The 25,084-nt window shown below is 33.5% G+C and overlaps 1 protein-coding gene across 3 annotated transcripts in view; it reads right to left on the minus strand.

The window, feature by feature from the left end:
• Nucleotides 1–440: 440 nt before the first annotated feature.
• RAB3IP (RAB3A interacting protein) overlaps nt 441–25,084 on the minus strand; it is a 51,848-nt gene continuing 27,204 nt past the window's right edge. For 2 of the 3 annotated variants that reach the window (XM_052001464.1, XM_052001463.1), the window contains exons 4-11: nt 23,099–23,194; nt 19,980–20,057; nt 19,227–19,430; nt 15,803–15,931; nt 14,263–14,375; nt 9,733–9,832; nt 9,562–9,631; nt 441–7,334 (exon numbers count right to left, since the gene is read on the minus strand). In XM_052001464.1, the coding sequence (XP_051857424.1) occupies nt 7,252–7,334; nt 9,562–9,631; nt 9,733–9,832; nt 14,263–14,375; nt 15,803–15,931; nt 19,227–19,430; nt 19,980–20,057; nt 23,099–23,194 (873 nt within the window). In that variant the 3' untranslated portion in view covers nt 441–7,251. Of the gene's footprint in view, nt 7,335–9,024; nt 9,125–9,561; nt 9,632–9,732; nt 9,833–14,262; nt 14,376–15,802; nt 15,932–19,226; nt 19,431–19,979; nt 20,058–23,098; nt 23,195–25,084 lie in introns of all 3 variants that reach the window. The other variant, XR_007954345.1, reaches the window with a different exon arrangement.

Here is a 25,084-nt window from a genome sequence, read left to right on the forward strand (position 1 = left end):
ACTATCTCATGAACATATGACTGGAGAAATTGCATTGGATTAATCTTAACATTCTTGATATAAATGAAATAAGGATATCAAAAATAAGTTGTGGCTAAATGGAAGAAGATTCTTCCTGGAGTAAACAAATAAAGGAAATGGCATGGCAGAGTTGATTTTATCCTGTATCCAAAGACAAGAAGAAATATCATATCATAGGATGTGTGATCATCTCATACTGCAGGGCTCATAATAAATATCTACAGAAACAACCATAAAAATCACTGGAGCATAGATACCAACACTGGTTTAAGAGAATAAGATGATAAGAGAAATTCCATGAAGAATTTGATTAAAACACCCCCTAATATTTTTCATAATACTTAGTGAATTCATAAAAAGATAAACATAGAGGAAGATAGCAAAAAAAAAATTGATAAACATGATTCAGGAGTAACCAATCAATTAATCAACAAGCATTTATTAAGTGCTTACTATGTGCTTAAGCACTGTGGTAGGCACTGGGTACAGAGAAGGGGAAAAACACAAAAAACCGGTCCCCATCCAGAGGGAGGACAAAGGCTTATAGATTAAAAAGAAATCTTATTCCAATACACCATGAATATTTTCTTCTAACAAAAGAATTGGAAGACCCCCAAAAGCATTACAAAGAATGAATACAGAAAATGTGACATTATTGATGTGGGAAACATTTCTGAATAAATTGTGAACATTTAAGACAATTGACTTCATAGAACAGAGCTCAAAATCAGTACAAAACAAAGTAGAGAACAAAGTATAAAAGGAAAATTAAGAAATGTGTAATAAAACAATTCCAAGCTGACCTATTTAAATTTAAACAAATTACTGATGCTGAAAAAATGGGAAATGAATGGAGGAAAAGTCACTAGAGGAATAGAACAAATTTAACAATTTCATATGGAAATTTACCTTCAAATACTCAATCAAATCTCTGACCCCAAAGTGAAGAGTTCTCTCCACTGAAGCAAATCACAATTTATCCATGCATGCCAATTCTTTTGTGACTCTTATATTTCCAAAAGTTTGCCACAGGAAGTCCTATTCTTCTACTTGTCAAAGAACACAGAAACTTAAGCAGTCACATACGTTCACAAATCTTTTCCAATTTACCAATGTGTAATATAACATACAATTTCTCAAACTAAGAGATAGAATTCATTTTGACAGGTTGATTTTTAGCTCCTCATCTCCATGTTGGTTGTAATTTATGGTTTTTAGTTTTTGAATATTTTTTTTTAACCAGAGTTCAATTTCATTTAATTGTTCCTTTTATTTGTGCTGTTGAAATAATTATACATAGTTATTCTAGACTTGAGCACTTCTTCATATGATGAATTTTTCAGAATTCTTCAGATTAATTTTTTATGGTATAGTAGGATCATCAATCAAGAGTTTAAAGAAATCCAATCCCCTCATTTTTCAATTGAGGTACAGAGGATAAATGACTTGTCCATGGTCACAGAGATCAAAATTTGCTTAATAATCCCCCAGTCTTTTAGCTTCTATCTCCTTTGTTTCTGTTTCCTTATAATTAGTACTTTGATGCATATAAAACTTGGCTTTCTGTTTGTGACCTTGTTGGATTATATGCCTAGCTCTGGGTACTCGGATTCAAAGGGTGTGGAAATTTTAGCTACCTTCATAACCACCAGCTTTCCAAAATTGTGGGGAAAAAGAAATCTTATCTTAGCAAAAATGGATGCAATCATATTAACTTTCCTCACCACAATTTGCAGTTGGCTCTCCAAGTTTGTTTTTAAAAATCTGCAGTCTTGATAACCAATCTTCTTTGAAGAGTCTCCAAGTCATGTGTTGTATTTTCTCTGAATTTTCTGGTATATATTGGATAATTTCTAGAATTCATGAATTTGGATGATGAACTTGAATTCCAACAAGGAGATCTGGGTTCACACAGACCTAGATTCACTCCAAAGGGAATCTAGGCTCATATGGACCCCAATTTATCTCCCTCAGGTAGAATCTGGGTCCATGGGAGTTCAGATCCCCTTATTAGGGATCACTGGGTACAAGGTATAAACCCTCAAGTTTTCCATTAATTCTAGCAACTTCTTGGCTCATCTTTCCTAATCTGTCTTGACTAAAATCACTTCCATGCCAGGTAATTAGGGCTTCTCTAGGCCTCCAAGTCAGCTATGATGAATTCTAAGATATGTAGTCATTTTCTTCCAAAGTTTCCTTCATTCACACTCTTGCTGATAAATTCTAGAATAACCAAGAATTTATGAGATAGCACAGTAGATAAAGGTGCCAGGCCAGGAGTCAGGAAGACTCATTTTCCCAAGTTCAAATTCGACCTCAGACTCTTACTAGCTGTGTGATCTCGGGCAAGTCATCCCCATTTGCCTCAGTTTTTTCATCTGTAAAATGATCTGAAGAAGGAAATGGCTAACTGCTCCACGATCTTTGCCAAGAAAATCCCAAATGGGGTCATGAAGAGTCAGACAACAAATGAACAACATCAAAGAATTTATGACATGGCTTTGAAAAAAGAACTCTATGTGGCATTTAGTTAAAGTTCTCATCACAGGCATTCATTTCAACAAAGACCTACAATATTCAAAAGAATGAGAACAAAATGATGGAAAATGACTGATAGAGCTGGGCTAACACTTAAGTATGATTAAAGTTAAAAGGTAACAGAGGCCAGGAATCTATACTACATGCCCTAAGAACATATGAGAAGGGAAGAGAATTACCTGCAAGACTTTGAACCAGTCACTTAAATTCTAAAGGTTATTTTCCCACATATAAAATGAGGCAATTGTACTCATGATTTCTAATGTCCTTCCAATTCCAATCACCTTGTAATTAGGAAACTTCTTGGTAGAGTTAACACCTGAGATGGAAGCTTAGTTACAAAACCTGAGGGTCACAAGTGCTCCTGACATCAGTTACTTCCAGATTTTTATTTCTTGGGTCAACAAGCATTTATTAAGTGCTTATAATATTCTTTGTACTGTACTGGGGATACAAAGAAAGGCAAAAAAAAAAAAAAAAATCCCCGTTTTCAAGAAGCTTCAATTGTAGTTCAACTTGGCTAAAACAGTGTGTGAGGGAGAAAAATTTCAGAATGGCAACATGGGGAATAGACAGAAAAGATCAAAACAAAGAGAAATGATCTGGAGAGGCAGGGGGCATCCAGGCAGGTTAGACAAAGGGGAAAAGTAAGGAGGAAGTTTCACAGGGAACTACAGGAACTAACTGAAGCTAAGCAATAGGTGTAAGAGTCTCTTGGCCGCAGGGAATGATAGAATCCCCTAATGAAGCAATAACTAATCTTGCTCCTAGGAATGATATCATACAGATGCCATCAGAACAGGAATCAGTGTCAGAAAAGTGTCAGAGGAAGAATAGAAAAAAACAAAAGTTGCTAGTGACTTTCTGCAGGGGACCTAATAATCTATTAATCAACCCAATGTTTTCCAACAGAAAAGTCTGCTTTCTTCTTGGGGAATACAAACAAGATGTGACATCCTCTCAAGACTTGTCAAATCCAATACTGCACTGGTGCTTCAGGAAGAGACAAATGGTTATTTTTAAAGGGACCAGAAAGAATTGTTCTGGGCAAGAAAATGAAGCCATTCAAGAGACAAATGCAATGGCCACCAAAAGTCCATCCCTATTTGCTCTTCAAAGGCAGAGAAACTATAAGAGACTATTAGGTTTGGAAAGTGAACAATTGCTTAAGAATGAATACCATCTTAGTATTTCTAGACTGTAGATTAAAATGCAGGCTTGATAAGTTCTTATTCAAGGAGGGATAAAAATCTATGCCTGAGGGAGGCACATCTATCAAGCTTATTGTTTGTCCTTCGAAATCAGGAGGGTGAGTTCTTAACTTGCACATGAACTGGATTTAAGAGAGGCAGGGCTAGGCCAAATCATCTAGCTGGCTCTCCTGTAGGATGATCTGAGTCCAAAGGCCGGGACGACCAAAGATGACCCCAGATGCAGTGGGGGACCTTGACCTTCTGAAGCTAAAGTCTTTTTCAGGTCTCAATTTGAGGAAATGCCCATTGAATGATTTTTAAGACTAGATCAAGCTAGATACCACTCAAAAGACTAAGTAGCACAGTAGAGATGCTGAGTAATTCATAGGGGCCAAAAAAATCAAGGAGCCATTAATAAAACCCAATCTCAGATGTTTATACACAAATGAACAAGCATAGGTAATAAGCAAGGCAAACTACAGGTCCTAACATAAGGATGTAAATGATTTTGCAGGTAACTAACGACTCTCAATGAAGTGCACTTTCTAATTATAGCATTATTATGCAAAGGCATATACCTCACTCAAAAGGAACAGATGAAGAAATATTCATGAGAGGACACAAAAGAGCCCTAAATACAAGATACACTGGGAAATATCTGGGTGTACTGTACATCAATGGAAACAGAAACAGAAATCATCTTGTTGGAGTATGTAACAGGACACTGGAACAGAAGGAAGAAAAAACATGACCAAAAGAAAGAAATTACAAGCCTAGTGAGGGAACATGATAAAATTGGTTTAAGGAAATTCTCATATCTGGGCATTTGCTGGAGCTGTCTTATAACTCTAAACAGAGCAATTAATTTAATTCTTGGCACTAATAAAACACAGCTGATGTGTTAATAGGTTTTACCCAAATGCTTTTTCTTTATGGTAATTGGTAGCTATGGTCGATCCTAAGTCAGTTCCACTATCCTAAATCCATTAAACTTAGCTTAAAAACAAACAAAAACCCTTTATTCACAATTGGTTATTTTTGAAGCCTCTGTTAAGGTTCAGTTGTTTCTAGTTATGACCCCCATTTGGGGTTTTTTTTTTTTTTTTTGGAGGAGATAATAGAATAGTTTGTCATTTCCTTCTCCAGCTTATTTTACAGACAGGAAAACTGAGGCACACAGGGTTAAGTGACTTGTCCAGGATCACATACCGTGAAGTTATATTTGAACTTAGGTCTTCCTGATTCTAGCCTTGGCAGTCTATCCACTTGTGCCACTTAGCTGCTTTTAAGGACCTTTATCACTAACCCTTGAATGATATTATTAACAAAATTAGCTAACGTTTATACAGTGCCTACAAAGTGGCAGGCACCATTGCACTTTATAAGTGTTTTAGGTGGGATGTGAACTGGGTCACTGAGTGTGCTCTGATCCTTCCTACTGCTTTCACTTGGATTCCTATCATGTCAAACACTATCATTTTCCTCTCCTACTTCGTCCACTCCAGCTCTCTTCTCAGTTTTCCCCATTCCATTGTATCTTCCTTGTCCCAGTTATCCAAGTCAGTGGAGTCAAACTCAGATATAATATCCATACTGCCTATTTTCACTGTTTTAAAAATAATGTGCAAATCTCAAAACAGGACTCTCCCTGAGAACTACAAGGCATATCCTGTCCTGCCAGATTAGGAAGCAGATCATAAGGGATGGAGTACTGGCCTTGGAGACAGGATAGATGAGAATTCAAATCCTGCCTCAAGCTTTTACTTGTTGTAAGACCCTGGACAAGTTACATGAACGCTTAGCCTCAGTGTTTCTTATCCAAAAAATGGAATACTAGCACTTACCAGAGTTGTTCTGACAATTACATGGCATAATGTAAGTGCTCTGCAAACCTTAAGGCACTATATACATGCTAGTTTGACTATTATTGTTAATTTTCCAAAAGCATAATTTTCATTGCTAAAAAAAAAAAAAAAAAAAAAAAACACCTGAAATGATCTTGGACAATATTATAAAAATATTATGTCCCATTTATAAAATTTACATAGTCTCATCATGTATTTTTCACTGGTCACATCAAATCTGGGATACCATGTTCAACTGTAGGTACAATAAGGTCACTGAGAAATCAAAATGAATTCAGGATGACAACCTGAGTAGTAGAGTCTGGAAATAGAGTCTGGAAACCATGTTATATGAGGAATGGTTTAAAGAAGTAGAAATCCACTTCTGAGTGAAAAGATCAAAGTGAAGACACAAGTTCTCTTCAGATATTTGGTAGGTTATTGCATGAACAGCTACAATACTGTGTGTAGTCAATCTAGGCCTAATAGTTGATAGTTATAGAGAGGCAGACATTCATTGCCCAATATAAGAAAAAAACTGCTAACTAAAACTCTTCAACATTGAAATGAGCAGTGACCTTCCCCATAATTGAAAATGCTCATCCATCAAATCAGTTATAAAAAGAATTCTTGCATTAGAAAGTGATTAAACTGAATGGCCAGTACAACTCTGACAATCCATGTCACTATTTTGCTCAAAACCCTTTTAAGGTTCCTATTTTCTACAACATCAAATCAAAATGTCACTGTCTCACATTCAAAGCCTATATATAATTCAGCCCCACTCAACCTTTTTAAAAATTGGAAAAAAAATTTCTTTTACTATTCCTTTAAAAAAGTCTTTGGAAAAAAAAAAGTCCCCTTTGTATGGGTCAAACCACTATTCTCATTATGCCTTTATTCATTCACTCCTCTTCTCCGACTATTCAATCTTGTCCCAGTTCCACCCTTTCAAAAAAGAAATTCCCAACTATGACAATTCCCACTCCTGTCTCCCATTTCTGTACTTATTATCAGCACTAAGGAACCCTAGTGTCTTTTATTATCTAGTTGTTTCATGTTTATTGGCCTGTCTCCCTACCTAAACCCTAAATTCTGGTAAGTTTGGGTCCACTTGTGACATTTCTCTTACATTTTCCAGAGTAATGAAGCACACTTTCACAGACCAATTTGTAAAATTCAAATTTGGTTAAATCTTTTGTAACTGAGTCACAGAAAAATCACTACTAATATACATACTGTTAGTTCAATATACAGCTAGTAATTAGCATTTTAAAGAAAAAATTTATTCCATGTATCAAAGATCTGAAATTCTATGAGCCATCCCTTCACATGGCATAATAAAATTAGAAGAGTAAGCAAACACACACCTTCAATCTAACATTTATTTAATTAGGGCTTTTTTTTTTTCAACTATAAATTACAATCACAAGTACACCTGCAAGTCTTTGTCTTAGTTTGTTCAACTAAATTTTTATGTAAGCATACAAAGCATGTGTCAGTTTGAAACAAATCATAGTATTCCTTAGTGCGTTTTTCAAAAGAGGATAAAAGATCTTGGACCCAACTCCTTGGAAATAAATATCAAGTGACCATAAAAAAAATTCAGCCATTTTAGTTATTCAGTGAAGTTCATGCATATTCAGTGTAGAGAATTAAAGTTCCTCCTTGAAATATCCCAGTTTTGCCAATGACATTTCTTTTCTCAATTGCATAACTTCCCAAAACATCTGATCAACTGCACAAAAGAGAAAAAAAGGACATAAAAGTCATTAAAGACCATCATACATTTCAATTTAATCTTTCACTGAAGCACATTTGAAACCAAAATAGTTTAAATTCCCATCACTAAAGCCTGTATCCAAGAAACATGAGTCTATATGGTTCTCTTCTTCACTAAAAACCATTCATTATTTTAATTCATTTTGTGACGGTTGCAACTAACACTTAAAAATAGTTATTATAGGAATTATACCATAGTATTTTAAATATCCAACATCATCAGAAATTCCTTGTATTAAAGTACTACATATTTTTTAAAAATTGCTACATATCTGACATTACACATATTTTAAAAAGTTACTTTGTCCAATCAGAAGGAGACACTTCAATGTTATTTGCAATATAAATGTTGTCTTCATTGACCATTATATTTAATGTTCATTACTTAGGAACTTATTATCTAATTCTTAGCTCTTACTCTAGCTACCTTCTAGTCGTTTCTGAGCATCTTTATTAGAAAGCAAATAAGAAGAAAAAGAGACAAATTCAATCTGATTATTCCTAAGAATAGTAGTAAAAGATTATGATTTAATCAAACTGTTGACAAAAATTAATAGTGGATGTAAATAACTCATGTTCTTTTATTATTAATGACTAAGCATTGATTTTCATATTGTTTTTAATAACAATGGATTTAAAAATTTCAGTAGATTTCTTTTATACATGCATAGGGTCTATCTACTGTACAATATGCTATGGAGGAGAAGGGTTAAGAAAACAAATAATATTCCATGTCAAAAAACCAAAAAACCCCACAATTTTTCTGTAGTTTTAATGAAAAAAATCTAATTTTATGTAAAGTACGTTTTCCAACTTATAAAAAGTCTTAAAAATTCCTTTGCTAATCTAGTCCTATGAACAAACAAGTGTCTGACAATATTTCAACATAAACAGCATTACACAATCTATAATACAGAAGTCTAAGTATACAGAGATGGGCAACTAGATGGTGCAGTTTATAAGTGCAGAGTAAGGAAGACTCATCTTTCTGAGTTTAAATCTAGCCTCAGACACTTACTGTGTGACCTTGGGCCAGTCACTTCACCCTATTTACCTTTGTTCCTCATCTGTAAAATGAGTTGGAGAAGGAAATGACAAACTATTTTATTACCTTTGCCAAAAAAATCCCAAAAGGAATCACAAAGAGTCAAATATGTCTCAACAATAATACCGATTCAAATTTTTAATTTGAGAATTCCCCAGATATCATTTACATTACAATTCTAAGTGTATAGGAAAACACATTGAAATAACCAAATCAAGAAGAGGATAGTTAGAACTAGCATGCTATTTCACATAAAATTAAGAGTTTATTTAGTTCATCTGGATGAGAAGTGACAAAACATCACTATTTATTTCAAGGATAGAAAAATTTTCTGTCCCCAGCAAAAAACGAACAGGTAAAAGCCTATAAATTTCATTTTATCCAGTACAAAATTAACATAGCATTGGCAGACTGCAATGGTGATACACTACTCTAGTCTAGCATCTGCTATAAGCCCAATTTTAAGACAGTTATGTCCAATTCATAAGACTTTTCTTAGATTTTGAGACCACATATAATTTTTTAGCTTGAAACTTGAATAACTTGAGAATTATCAATAATTATTAATTATCAAGGAAGATTGTATTAAAAATTAACACACTTGCTTGAATTTGGTTTCTCCCAGGTAATCATCTGCACGTCTCATGATTTAGAATACAGTAATCTTTATTCCATTCAGTACTGTCCTCATAATGGATTTACTAATTTCATACATTTCAGTAAAAAAAATAAAGAAAAAAACGTATTGTTAGCTCTTTCATGGTTTACCACCAATTAAAACAAATCTGACTATTTCTAAATTCTGCTCCCCTCCTTCAGAGGCAGAAATTCAATGGAATGTGTACTTCCCTCACGCACACTGACTTATCACACCACTGCAGAGAAAACTAGTCCTGTCTAGAAGCAAAATGATTAAAATGAGATGAATAAATACTCATACCAAGAAAAGCAAAACAAATTTTAAAATCTATGCACTTAATTCCTAACTTATGTATCAGTTTACTGGTATTTAGGTAATTCAAGAAAATGTCAGTATTATAATTCCTTCTCATTTCAGCATTATTGCTAGGTAATAAAAATATATTCCAAATTTTTTATGTATAGTTGAATATAAGCACTTGCTAAGGTAGATACTCACCATCCTGCTGTTTCACAAGTCCTTGCTGAATATAGCGAATATATGTAAAAAAGTTACACACTGATGTGATCTAAAGCCAAAATAAAAATGTTACAAAAAGTCATCATGTTAATAATACATGTACATTTATATATAATGTAAGTTTGAATAAAAGTCACGGAAATTACATACCCTGTATCTGCAAAAAGGAGAAATGTAGTAGTAGTTGCTTGAGTCTCCTAATTTAATTCTATGTTTGCATGACTTACTCTGACCACTGAGAGCACATTTCCTGTAAAAAATTTACACACTTAAGTTTTTTTATTATTGAAAGCAACTTGCCTTTCTTTTCCATGCACAAACAACAATATATAGCATAACAATATTGGATGGAACAATATTCGGCATTATGTTCTGAATTCCCAATGTAATGATTATTTTCTAATTGTGTTTTTTATTATATTTGTAACAGTGTTCCCACAAAGAACAATGAAATAAAACAGTGAGGTTTGTATTGTTTGAAGTATTCAGCCAGACTCCTAGGTAATGTGATCTCTGATGCTAATTGGCAGGCAGTACTCTGCAGGCAGTTAAGAAGCAGAATACAGGTGGCATTTTTGGCCTTGGGGGAAGGAAGGCTGGGTAGGTTCAATTCTATCACATCCAGAAATGAATCTTAAGGCACTAGGAACTGGCTGAAAAAGGATTTCCATCTGCTTGGTTAGTGACAGGAGAGCTGCCTACAGGGCAAAAAAAAGAGAGAAAGAAAACAAGAAAAATAGGACACTGCTCAGATTTCTACCTAAGGTACAACATTCTCCTTTCTTACATGAAAAATTGATCATGGCTCCAAAAATTGCATCTAATATATACAGGACTTTAAGGTTTGCAAAAAACTTACATACTATCTCATCTAATTCTTACAATAATCACATACAGCAGGTGCCACTAATCTCATTTTACAGATAAGAATGGAAGAAGTTAAGTGACTTGCCAGCTTCACACACAAGAGTCTGGGGAAGGATTCAAATCCAGGTCTATTTGATTCCCAAGCCGTCTCATTTACCATATCCAATCTGGCAAGCTTCCTTCCAATAAATAATAGTAAATAGCTAAGCTACATGTAGTTCAAATTATGATCAAGAAAGATAAGACACTCACCAAGCTCTGTCTGGTTACTCCAAAGGGTGCATCTATATAACTCAGATGGATCTAGCATTCCATCAATTCCATCCAATTGGAGTCCCCCCAAATAACACAGATCACAAGCCATCCTTGCCTGCGTATCATCACCCTATGTGATTCTCATCCACAATCTAACTAAAGTTAATTACATGGAATCCACCCAATGCACTGGAGGCCTTCTTCCCTTTTTTCTAACATCAGGTGATTTTGAAGCACTTCTGCCATTCTCTTGATTGCCATCCTACATCCTGATTAGCCCATATTCTCATCCTGTTTCTACACATCTCATCACAGTGTTTCTACTGAGTCTGTATCCTAAAGAGATCATAAAGAAGGGAAAAGGACACACATGCAAAAATGTTCATGGTAGCCATTTTCGTAATGGCTAGAAACTGGAAACTGAAATGGATGCCCATTAGTTGAGGAATGGCTCCATAAGTTACCGAATATGAAGAAAATGGAATATTATTTTTCTATAAAAAGTGATAAGCAGATGATTTCAGAAAAGTCTGGAAAGACCTAAATAAACTGATGTTGAGTGAAGTGAGCAGAACCAAGAGAATATTGTACACAGCAAAAAGATCATGTGATGATCAACTCTGATGGACTTGGCTCTTTCTCAGCAATGTAGTGATTTAAAGCAATTTCAATAAACTTGGGATGGAAAGAGCCATTGCCATGCAGAGAGAGGACCATGGAAACTAAATGTGGATTGAAGCACAATCTTGTGCTTGTCTTTTTTTTTCTTTCATGGTTCCCTCCCACCCCCACTTTGGTCTGATTTTTCTTGCACAACATGACAAATATGGAAATATGTCGAAAAGGGTTGCACATATTTATCCTACATCAGATTGCTTGCTGCCTTGGAGAGGGAGGAGGTAAGGAGAAAAAAGAAAAAAATTTAAAACAAAGTTTAACAAAAATGAATGTTGAAAACTACTTTTATATGTATTTGGAAAAATAAAATACTGTTGAGGAAAAAAAAGGAAGATGTCTCAACCTATGATTATGTGACTCTCAAAAAGACTGTGCAGAGATGGAGGAGTAATTGTTGATATTTTCTTGATCTTTTTTTGGGGGGCGGGGAAGTAATAAGGTCTGAGATATTTTTTCACAGCTTTGGTACTTTCCCTTTCCTTTAAATATCTGGTAAATTAAATTAATTTCTCAATGCCCTTATAATTGTATTGACTCTAATATTATTTTTTACATTATTTCTATTCCCATCGTAGTTCTTACCTTTTTTCCTAGTCTAATCCTCTTTTAAGTAGCCAATTTCCTATAAGAACCCAATTAAATTGTCAAATAAATTATAAAGGGATTCTGTGTTGTATCTTTTTGAAAGGACAACAATTTGTAATGTGAATGATCACTTTCTAAATTAATCTTATTTTGGATAAGGTCAGATTAGCCACTGATTTCCCTAAAGAGAAATACATTTGTATATTATTTCATGTTCTCACAGCCCTGAGGTCCTCTGGGTGTAAAGATATGAGATACTACATAAATATTACATAATCCTATTCTGCTGCATCAATCTGACAGGAAGGTGATTCTGGCTTCTAAAAGGCTGTAACAGCAAAGGTTGGGCAACCTCTAACAGGTTCTCCCACGCTGGAAAGGCTTCAAACACAGCCTGTGAACAGACTGAGAACCAGCTTTGCTAATCATGAAAAGATTCATCAGCTACATGCTACTTACCTCCTAATAACTTTTTTTTTTGGGGGGGGAGGGGAAGGAAAAGGGACAAGGTACAAATAGTATATAATGTATAAAAATAATAAAAAGCATAAAGGTTTTCTTTAGAAAACAAAGTAGATAAATTAAATCACATATGGAGAGGAGAATCATGTTAGAGGCATCATAAATTAAGGTCAAGGAGGGACAAATTTATACAAATCATCCCATGATTATTTGCTTTATTATATCATCTCTTCCTTTGCCTAAGCACTAGCTATCTTGTCACCTAGATTTCTAAAATTTGAGAACAGGTTCCCCATCTTTCCTTATCTCTTAAAGTTACCTGTCATAGGGTTTTATATACAATATACATTCAAATTCCAATGTCCCAAATCTATAAAAGTCTCAATCCAAGCACATTATCGACAGAAACAGAAATAACTGGCAAAATAAATAAAAATGATACCAAAAAAAAAAAAAAAGAGAGAGAGAGAGAGAGAATTTAACATGGTTTCCGAAGTTAATATGTGACTCAAAGGGATCCATTTCTATTTAAGTTTGACATGACTGCCTTAGAGAAGCAAACTAAATTATAACATACAGTAATAATTATAACATGTGAATACTTAAGATATGAATCAGAACTGGAAATATTAAGCCAGTTTAAAATTCTCTTGTATCTACGGAATGGAGACAATATCCACCTCTATGTTTAAGATACAATATGGAGTGGCACAAGTTGAATATCAAACTGAGCATCTTGGCTTCAAGTGGAAGTGAAGCTCATAAATACAAAATGAATGCTTCAATGAGCAAACAATAAAATACTGCTATGATGATTTATATGCATATTAAATTTTAAAGGAAAGCTCCCATCACTGTTATGACACATCTAATTTCCTTATTCGGCTTTGAAAATGTGTCCTACAAAAGGAACAAAACATCAGCTTCTACTTTGGCTCTGCTGCCCTAAGCTGGGCTGGACCTAGAAAACCAAATGTTGTTTCCTCAATGCTTTCACAACCTTGTAAAATAGGGACACAAGGGGCAGCAGAAGCTCTGTTTCTATCCCTAATTCTTTATGGAAAGACCCTATCTGTGTAAGGATTGAGATGAGGAAAGAAAGGGAGAAAAAGGTGACATTTACCCCTCCATGTAAAAAAAAACCATGGAAAGCTTCTTTCTAAGGATTTATGACATTCTAATATGAAATAAAAAGGTTAAAAGAGATGACCTCTGGTCCCTTCCAGCTCTAACATTCTGTGATTCCATAGGAATGGGTATTTAGCAGAGCTATAAATGGAAATTTTTTTCACAGTGGGGAGTAGGGGAAAGGGATAGCAATGGTGAACACACAACAATACTGGGAGCAGTCATAGTGGGAAATATGACAGGTCATTTTCCTAAAGGTGATTTAAAAGAATGAGAAAGAGGAAGTCCCCAAGAAACACACTACAGTGACAGGGGCCTGGCAATAACAACATGGGCATTATGGTGCAAGCCAGCAGAGAATTCCTATGCAAAAGGTGAGTATAGTGGTTACAAGAGGAAGGAAATATAATATTTCCTCAATGAAAGGAGGAAATGCTTCCTCAACACCTTGGACCAAAGCCCCATTCTCTTTGTACTAGTTACAGATCTGCCAATTAGCACGTACGTTCATAATGTTAAAGAATAAGACTTACTTCGTATCTTATTTGATAAAATAACGTTTTTTGTTGATCTGGTAATGGAGTCCTTGGCCTATATAATGGTCCATTCCAAAGGTATGACATGAAATCTTTCCATATTAAACACAAATACCACATAAAAAACATTCAATATTTTAAAACAATTTACGTAGCTACACTAACATACTTTGGTCCTCCACATTCAACTGCAGAAGCTTTTACAAATCGAATAGGTTGCAGTCCCACTGGTTCAATGCTCAGGGTATTATTTTCCACAGCCTCCAAAACAGCTGAAGCCAACTTAAAAAAATAAAACCATAGAGAAATAGATATCAATGTTTGATAATATGTAGCTATGTTAGAATTCAATGCCCAAATTGTACAACCTTGGTCCTAAAGGAAGGAAAAGGAAGACATACTAAAACACAGTTAAAATGAAAACTCCCTGATAATTTCTTTTCTATATTCTTATCTTCAAAATCTAAAATACTTAGTATTCCACCACAAATATAGAAATATGTCTGACAATAGAGTTATCTTGATAGGGTAAAAAATAGGGGTGCAAGCCCCCTTATTTCTAGGACAACAGGACTCAAACCTATACCAAAGGACTCAAAACCCTTTGTGTTCCCATTACACCACATCCTAGTAAGGTCAGCTAAATAAGCTATTGGGTCCATACCCCGAAAATGTTGGTTCACACAGCAGGTCTTAAAAATGCTTACTGATTAATTCAACTTTTTTTTTTTTTCAGATAAAGGAAATTTATTCATTCCAGATATGTCACATATTTGTCTTCTTGAGTTTTAATGTCAAAAGATACTTATTTTTAGCATATATTTTCTGCTTTTATATTAGTACATAAGATTCTACAAAGGAATAATCAAACATCAGGTGTCCTCTTGCATAGGGCAAAACAGCCAGTGCCATAAAGAGGTGATTAAAGACCCACATACCTTTTCTTCAAGAAATCTCTTAAAAGTGAAAGATTATGACCTCTTTAAATTTCAAACAAAACCCCACAGATCACTGCTATTTTCTAGTGCTTAAGTTTTTACTATATACCCTTTTGATCAGGTGGAAAGTGGGGAGAGGGAAGGGCTTGACTATAGCCACTACACTGAACTGCTATGATTATATTTTAGCAGAGTAATTTGTAATGAAACATTGCAAAAGCTTCAGGCAGAATTGGTCCTTACCAGCAGCTTAGATTCATATAGTTGTTTTTATTTCTAAAGGATTTTCACATTCACTGTTCCATATAATCATCCCAAGAGGTCTATGATATAGTTGGGACAAGTGGCATTTTCTGTTTTATAAATGAGGAATCCATGTAAGCCTCTTGGCCTTACATAGCTCAATTAAGGTTTTTTGATGATATCACATGAATGTAAAGTTGGCATTTCTCTAGGATTAATCTCAGGACATAAATCTAATCTCCATTACACATTTAACATTCCATCCCATTAACACATATTTCAATGCAAATGACCTTGTGCTCAAGATTAGCAATTTTTTTAAGGATTCAAGTGTTCAGAATTTACTGTGAGAATATAAGTAAAGTAGAGAGATAGGGAAGAGAGGATCTGTAATTTTACATTTTAAAGTTCTCGATAATAAAATGTTTCACATATATATTAAAAATGTGGAAAAGTACAAAACAATCCTAAATAATCCCATATTTGAACAATACATCCATATACTCAAACTTTAGAAAAATTTTTTACCTCACTTTTGGAAAAGGTTAAGCATGGAAATATATCTTCCTGATAAATTTTGTCTAAGAAGGGGCATGTCCTGTCCATTGTGGGTTCATCCTTCCAAGATCTGAACTCATTATACAGAGATAAATCGGCCTAATAAACAAATTCAGAAAACAGTTAATTCTTAAAATTCAAATCCTTAATTATATATGTTTATAAGTAAAGCCAAAACAATTACAATAGCTTTTCATTATCAACATTATAAAGCATATATATGTATACACACACACACACACACCAACATGATTGATTTGATAAACATGCCATAACATATAAACAAATGAATTCTTATTCCTTCATATATATTTATACCAAAATTTCTGCAATTACTCAAAGTATTTTTGGAATCCTTCCTTTGGGACTGGCTTCAGATCTTATTATTTTTTATTATTTTTCAAAAACTGCTCAGACTTCCTCACCTCATTTTTTAACTACAAAGAACCAGAATTATGTCTCACCAATCACATCATGGCCACTTAGATAATGTCCACAAAATGACAAATTTAGAGCTGGAAAAAATCTGAAGGTCCATATAGTCCAACCCTATTATTTACAAAAGAGAAATCGAAGTAAAGTCCAGAGAAATTAAGTGACTTTTCACCCAAGATCACAAAAGCAGTTAAGTGCCAGAGGCAGAATTTAAGCCTCCTTCTCCAAACTTCACAAGCAGGGACCTCTCTCCCACACAATGATTTTTCCCTGCCCAAATCTGAGAAATCATCAGAAACATACAGGCTTTGAGACTAGTTCACCTGAACTAGCTAATCCATCTATAGATAACTAAAGGCTAATTTTACCTACCAGGTAATTCAAAGATTTGTGATCCCTTTCAGAATCTCAACCATTCCTGGGGAAGGTATATCCTCCCCAAATAAGTTGTCTTTCCAGAATGCCAATTAGAAATCCTGGTCAAAAAGCATCCTTTGAAGTGTTGTTAATTCCAAGAGGAGATCTGTGCTGTCTGACCGGGTCTGAATTGCTCAGGCTGTCCCAGCCCCCACCAAGATGCCCAATATAATAGCTTCTATCAACAAAGGTCTTTTGCAGATGGACCCAGATAGCTCACTCAGCTGCCAGGACTTTCTGTCTACTGAGAACTGCAGTCTCCCAGTGCAAAACTCCATTTTCCCATAGATCTGCCAGACTCTTGATAAAGTGATTTCTATCTAACAATAAATTTTCATTTTGCAACTAATAATTCGGGAATGAATTCTTTTTCTCCTAGAATCTGCAGCCGATTTAAAGGGGATTCCTAATAACTCTTTTATAGCCACTAACCTCTAGCCACCAGGAATCTAGACCACCAGACAAATCGCACCAACATAATTGTCTATATTCCTTCAAGCTCTAAAATGATAATCTCAACACTGAATTTCTTTTTTCTTTATCTCTATCCACAACCCTTCAGATTATGATGAAAGGCAAAATAAATCATGGTAGAAAATTCCAAACTAAACAATGATTCCTTCCTTCAACCTTTCAAAAAAAAAAAAAGTCATTATTTCACTGATGGTAACTACTCTTTACAAACACATATAATACTATTATACCTTAATAAAATGTTTCATGAATCGCTATGGCAAAACTCCCACCAAAACCCATGTTATGGTCAACCTTTTGATAAGGAGGTTTTTGAAACTTAGCTTAGTTGGTCCTTTAACAATAACTCACTGCTGAGCCCTTGTACTACAATTATTTCGACATTACAAAGCCTGCTAGAGCACAGTTTTCAAGAACCCAGAAGATAAATGCTAAACCACAAATGAGGACCAGAATGAGCTTTGAAATGAAGGAAATAGTACTTGTAAATTTGTTTTCTTAAAAAAAAAAAAAAAAAAGACTCCTTTAGACATTTAAATGCCAAAGATGACACATATCTCCAGAAAGCTTCTAGGCATAAGGAAATCATTTACAAATTTTGTAGAGGTTATAGCACTTCAAAAGTTTTCAACTAAGTAGTTTAAACTTGATAAAGGGGTCTTTTTGTCTTGCATATGTGTTTCCATTAAAACCTTAATTAAATGTAATTTCAACATCTTGGGGACAAGAACACTTTTTTGTTACCTATCATTTTAGTAATATGTTCTAGATACTAAGACTAAAGCCAAATTTATAGGTTTCTATTGTTTAATACCTTTTTTTGGTTTTGCAAAACATCAACATGTATGCTAAATGAGTTTTTATTATTTTATTGATTACTTATTTTAAATTATAATATACTTATTAGTCATACATTTTAAAGCATCCATAAAGGTAAAACTTTATAAATGCACCTATAAACTTTATAAATTTACCTAAATGGTAAAGAAATCCTTAAACATTAAGTAAACAATGAGGGGAAAAAGGTATAGTCAAATATTATAAAAATCAGTGAGAAAAATGTTTCCAGGATTATACACCACACAATGGAAAATGTAATCTAAAATATAATAAAAATAAGAGTAAGAAATTTAACACAATTTCTTAAATATGCTGACCTTTCTAGAACATTTTCTATTTTCAATTTTTAAAAATAATTAAGTTTTATAAATTTTTTCCTCATTAGTGTTTGCCTTTTTTTTTTCTTAAAATGTTACCAACTAATTGAGATTATACCAGCTTTGTTTACTCAATCACTAGCCTGTCCAAACTTAAATAAACAAGGGTAACATTACTTTTAAGAATTGAATTAAAAAAGTTGATTTGTGGCTTTAAGAGCTACAAAGAGTCTGCTTGAAATAGTGGATTGGCTTATTGGTTTATTTAGGCATGTTGGAATCATGTTTTCCAACTATCTATAATCCTTTTATAACCCCACAACCTAAATGTTTGTAAACAAGCTTTTATTCAATTAGCTCTCAATAGTTTCATATTCTTTCATTACCTTCAAAAATACAACTGGGAAGCCAACAAAACCAGGTATTATTAGTCTCATTTTCTAAGAATGAAACAATTAATTATGTCTTAGGTCCTAATTCTAGTGATCTACTAAATTGATATAAAGTTCTACATCTCCCCAATTTTTAGAAAAATTCACAATGTAAAATAACTACAGCTTAGTAGGTTGAATCTTAATTCAAACTTAGCACTCATAATAAAATTACTATCATCCAAGACAATTTCAGTCATCCACCCTTCATTTACTTAACACTAAAAATGTAAATATTTTCCCTAACTGAAATAGCAAGATTCAGAAACTTACCAAGATTCTAGTTGGTATTTCCAGCTCAGCCAGAAGAGAAGGGGACTGGAGAATCCCTGAAAGAAGTCAGCTCTACATAAAGCCTCCCCCATATAAAAACTGTATTTTGTACCACAGAATTTGTTGGCAAAAAGCCCAAGTGACATCTCAGTGATGAAAATTAATAAGCATCAAAAGAGTGAGGGGGTACAGTCCTTGACGAGTTACCTCTTTGCAGTCTTTTACAATAGGCTGCATCACAGTGAGGTCCTGATGACTGCTACTCATTGCACTGCTTGTACTTTTATTTCGTGTATGTCCCTTTTTAAAAGGAGCCTTTCCACTTGGTGGAAGTTCTTGAATTGGTGATGTTGGTGAAGTGGACAACACAAGTGTCTTTAAGGCAGCAACTTCTGCTTGAAGTACATCAATCTTAAAAAGAGTGCAATACAGTTACTTATCTATTAAATACTTGCTTTTTGGACAAACATAGACATACTTCATCTCCAAGGATAAGGAATTAATTCTCTTTTTTATTTACACAAAATAGCAGCTAGAAGGGGCAAAAAAACAAACAAACAAAAACAAACCTCTTTTTTTTAATGGTTTAGATCCAGCTGCCATTCAAATTTTCAGAATTCAAATCAACAAATTTGGATGGGAAAATTATCACTATTTTAAAATAGTTTTTCCCATCTCCAAAGATTTCAAATTAAAAGCTCAAGATCTCAAAATAAATGATTTTGTCTGTGTTGAATCGATGATGTTTTCAAATATCAAAGACCTTGCACATAAGAGATGATCAATAAATGTAAAGTCACATTTATTGATAGATTTTGTGACAAAAATTTGATTACTTACTCCTTTTAAACAACATATAAAATGTATGAAGGAGTATAAAGTAGTATAGAGTAACTTTTACTCTTAAGATGCCTGGGTAATTGTTACCATTTTCTACCATTAAATACAGCAAAAACTTACCTTTCCCTGTGCTTCTTTTAATTGTTTTTCAGCTGTTGCTTGCTTGATATTAGCTTCTCTCACCATTTTATGAGCTTCCTACAAAATGTTAATAAAATACAAATTTTGGAATAAAAAATTCTTAAGATTTGTTTTTTCAGCAACTCTTACTTTTTATCTAAAGGAGGGTAAAATCTAAATGGCAACTATGGAATGATAAAGGCATTAAATACTGAAAAGTATATTACAAAGAAAACAGTTTATGTCATCTTTTGGAATTAATGTATAATTATGTACATGATATTGGGAATAACTTTTGATTATGAAATAGATATCTCCTTTATAAATAAATATACCAATTTATACATCTAACATAAAAATAATAAGATACAAGCATAATAAATTGATACTAAAACTTATGGGATCAATTTAATTAATTGAATAAATGTTAGGAATGTGAATATATCCTACATGTCATAACCCAGGTGTCAAATTTGCAATTGTATCACTTGTATTAATTTTCACAGATGGGACATAGCAAATACATGCACAATGAATTAAGTATGAAATTTATAGATTTATGAGCCTGTTTAAAAGGCCTTATTAGCATGTTAAGGTCCAACAGGCCAAGAAATGATATATGAAACTACTTTGTATTTTGTGCCCTGGAACCTAAGGTATTTTAGTTTTTAATTAATAGGGTCTTCTTGTATTAGTACCACAGATAAATAACTGATTTGCTCCCTTTCTTTAGTGTACTTACATTAAAAGTAAGAAGACCTCGATTCTGGTCCTAGCATTGCCACTAACCAGGAGTGAGACCAGGGACAAGTCAATTAAACTCTCTAAGCTTCAGTTTCTTCACCTGTAAAATCATAGTACCTGTTCTACGTACCTCAGAAGGTTATTATAAGGGCAAAATTATAATGTGTTGTACACAGTAGGCATTCAATAAACATTTCCTGAATGGATAAATAATAAACAAGAAATGACTTTAGGGAAAAATAGTAAATAAAATGCAAGTTTAAATTTCTAGCTATTTAAGACTTTAAAGGAAGTATATTACAACCTCCTGTCTTTTGAACATTTTAGTACTAGATTTCTGCTTCTGTATATGTATATATGTACATGTATATATGTACACACACATACATACACACACCCCAGATATGTTAAGACCAAAAATTAATCTTTAAAAACCTAATGCCTACATTACAATAAGTCTAAATAGGTACATAAATGGATCAACTTTTAAATTCAAGGTTTAGAGTTCAATATTCAAGTACATTATTCAGAGCTATCTAAAGTCTGAGGGAATTAGTACCCATTAAGTTTACTTACAGAATAAAGTATATAAAAAGTATTTAAAATAAGGGAAATATGCAAACTACTTGAAAATAAATTAAAAGAATTCATAGATCCCATTTTAAAAATATAAAAACATCAGAAAACCTCTAAGGAAGAGGAAAAAAAGGAGACTAGTAAAAAAAAAAAACCTATTAAAATCTACTTTTAATACATATTCATGTGTTTTTAGATAGTACTTTCTTCAAAACAGAATTAAATGTTACAAATAATACATAATACTTACAAATACACATATAAGTAATACATGAAGAAAATAATAGCTATGGGAGTTTCACGGCCAAGAAGATTGCATGTAATATAATCACAGAGATATTCTGTTGTTATCTGCCATGAATAATGGCCTGGGTCATTTTGGGAAATAAGGAAAACTTGTCTTTCTGCATACTTTCTGCATAATCTCACATATAACATATTTCCACAACACCCTTACCCAACTCCAAAAAAAAAAGTGTTATGACTTGACCAACTCTCATTTTTGTTCACAAGAAGCTAAGCACTGGGAACAAGTCAGTTTGCTAGATTCAAAATTTAATTTCCTAACAATACATAGTTCCAATTTGTTTTGTTTTGTTTTTCATTATTTATAGTAACTGTTAAGTCTGCTTTCATAAGACTTTTTCAAAATTATAACTTTATTTTATTCCTGATCTTTTTAATAAAAGTTTTCCTAGTCATAGAATTCACTCTAACTCTTTCCCTTCCCATTTAATTTATCTGCCTCTTCTCTTTTTTCAAGGACTTGCTATTATAACAGAAGATAGCTTGGTTTAAGTACCTCTATTTTAAAATCATTTCATATTGCTTGCTCAAAAATTGTATGCTCCTGATCTAAAAAGACTAGTTAAAAGCTGGTAAAGCTACCTAAATCTTAGTGACAGTGTGTTTTTTGACAAAATTTCTAAATTCAGACACTGGAGACAAATCTAAGTTGTTAATTATCTGGATTCTCATGTACCTAATGCTTTCTTTTCCAGTTTGTTGATATATGAGACATTTTGGTTTTTTAAGATGCTTATTGAAGAAGACGTGCCATCTTGCATAAGAAAATGGTATAATTCGATAAAACAAGCTAACTATCAAGGCAAATTAGTAAACCAATTCATGCTAAAATGATAATGAAAAACAGTATAGTGTAATAAAGATAATAATTACAGGTCACGAAGGTAGTCTCTCTAATGCTGTGAATTTGAGTCACTGTGCCTTAATGAAGAAGACATTATATATCGGATAATATTTAGTCACCAATTTTGCTTGGGAAGGTCAAACAACTTTGTCACATCTCTTTCTAGAACTAAGTTCAGATTAACCACCTACAAAAGTACTAATAGGTTCTCTCTAAGAAGATGAGGTGCTACTGAGTTTCCCAAAGGCTGTGCTAGTGTTGCACTAAATTGGAAAGGTGACAAATACGAGTTTGGTAGCATAGTTTACAGTCAGAGGACAAGTTTGGTTAAATCCAGAAATATTCATTACCACCAGATGGCTGAGTAAGAAGTGGTAGATTTTTTTGACTACAGCCAACTCCTTATGGTCTACTAATGTATCTAAGGATGGTGACTTGACACGCAATGGATGGTATATCCAGATAGAGCTACAAGTGCAGAAGTGTGCAATATTACATTATAGCTTCAAGTATTCTTGATAAAAAATTATCCAACTCCACTGTACATTATTAACATTTACCTCCTGAGCAAACTTCTATCAAAAAATAAATGTGTAACAACCAAAAGAATATACATTTTATTTTACAGAATAACTAAAAAGCAGTTAACCTCAAAGAGACTCGCTGTGAGTTCTTCTAATTCTTGTCCCAGCTGATCTCGAACTTTTGAAAGCCTTTCACATTCTTCATCTTTTAGTTTCAATTCCTATAGAAAATATAAAAGTTTAGTACACTTACAAATGAAATTGAACATAAAATAATCTGATAAAATTCTGACTTTTCCCCCATTTTCTCCAGTGAAGCACTATACTGTATTTCCTCACAAGAAAGAGGTGAAGCCTGCTGAAGCTTCCAAAAAGTTCTTATATCAGAATATAAATTCTAGTGAGTTCTCCTAAAATTGAACAGATTTTTATGCTTGGGACTTATGAGCAGATTGCATGACATTTGTTCAAAGACCAAATTAAATTTAGAGCACAGTTTGCTACTCAAATTTGCTGGTCACTAGGTAGGGGCAGAAGAAAAAGGTAGGAGAGGAAAAAAAAAACAAAACTATGATTCATAAAAAGTAAAAAATGGCCCTTAGTCTACTATAGCCTCTCTAGGTTTTGCAGTAACAGAGTTAGAGGGTGCTAATAATTGCATACTGTAGCAATTACTAACTAACTTACAATTTTTCTACTTTACTAACAATTACTATCTTTTATTTATGCTTACTAACAAATTTTCTGTGATTTTTTCCCCAATTATCAAGCTAACATACACCTTAATGATTGAACTACATTCATCCTGATGGATAGTCTCATTATAAATAAAATGGAAAAGTTGTAAACAGAATGCATTTAAACAGACAAATTTATGTTATGTTCAAAAAACATGCACATAAGGAAATAAGAAACACCATTAAATGGGAGATTGGTCATGTGGCTTTAGAGTACTTGTTTTAAATATATACAGAAATAGATCACTTTATCAAAGCAGCTTATATGACATCTACAGCAATAATTAAAGTAATAGAAAAATCCTAAAGACCATGTCCTCCAACTCAAAACTACTTTGAATTTATTTTGCATACATTATGCATATATTGTCTCTCTTGACAGAATATTGCCATGAAGAAAAGCTGTTTCATTTTTGTCTTTATATCTCCTTAGGCTTACTACAATGCCCAATGATATAGTGGGTGCTTAATAGAGGATTGCTGATTTGAATAACTTAGCAAAAGTCTCCAAACTAATTCACCCTATTTGAGTATCAATGACTTCAAAATGAAAGTGAACAGTAAACACAAGAGAGAAGGGTGAAATCTATGTTGAAAAATATGTTTGGGGAATAAAAAATAAAATAGGCCACAGCTTCACCCAATCCTATATACCAAAAATATTTCTTCAGGAAGAAAACTGGAAAACATCGTGGTAATAGATTGAGAGCACAAACATCATTATAAAATCAAGAGTCCTGTAATTTAGACTGGAAATGATCAAAGATACAATAATCATAATGACACAGGCGAACTCTGTAAAAATTGTGTAAAAGACTCACTGAAAATGACAGGAGTGAACTCTATAAAAATTGTATAAAATAATCATTGAAACCATGTCCCCTTTGATCTGTAAAAGAAGAGAGATCAGGGTCTGCCAAGCTCCAAAGAGTCTAGAAAGAAGATACATCCATCCTCCCAGGGTGACATTAGCAGCATTATTCAAGGGCAAATCAACTCCCATTAATCTTTTGAGGAGTCACATCCTCATTCAGGTAATTCTAAAATCTTCAAAAGTAAATTTCATTGAATTGAGAAATCCTGCTCTGATTATCAATTCAAGCTGCCCCCAGATTTACTCATAAAATAGGTCTTTGCCAATTTTCTTCATTAAGAAATATGCCCACTAAGAGAAAACCGCTTAGTGAAAAATAAAACCTCCTCTTTTTTTTTTGCCACAGACTTTGGGGTTAGCGAATTCTTTGGGGGTAGCACTTCTGAACCTGTGTCCCCAAGCAGAAGGGATCACATTCATTCACATATTATCAGTAACAAGAAACAATTATGTGTCATCAGAACCATATTAATAGTACCTGGCACACAGTAAGCCCTTAC

This window comes from Antechinus flavipes, chromosome 5, assembly GCF_016432865.1.
Source record: "Antechinus flavipes isolate AdamAnt ecotype Samford, QLD, Australia chromosome 5, AdamAnt_v2, whole genome shotgun sequence".
NCBI classification, from domain to species: Eukaryota; Metazoa; Chordata; class Mammalia; order Dasyuromorphia; family Dasyuridae; genus Antechinus; species Antechinus flavipes.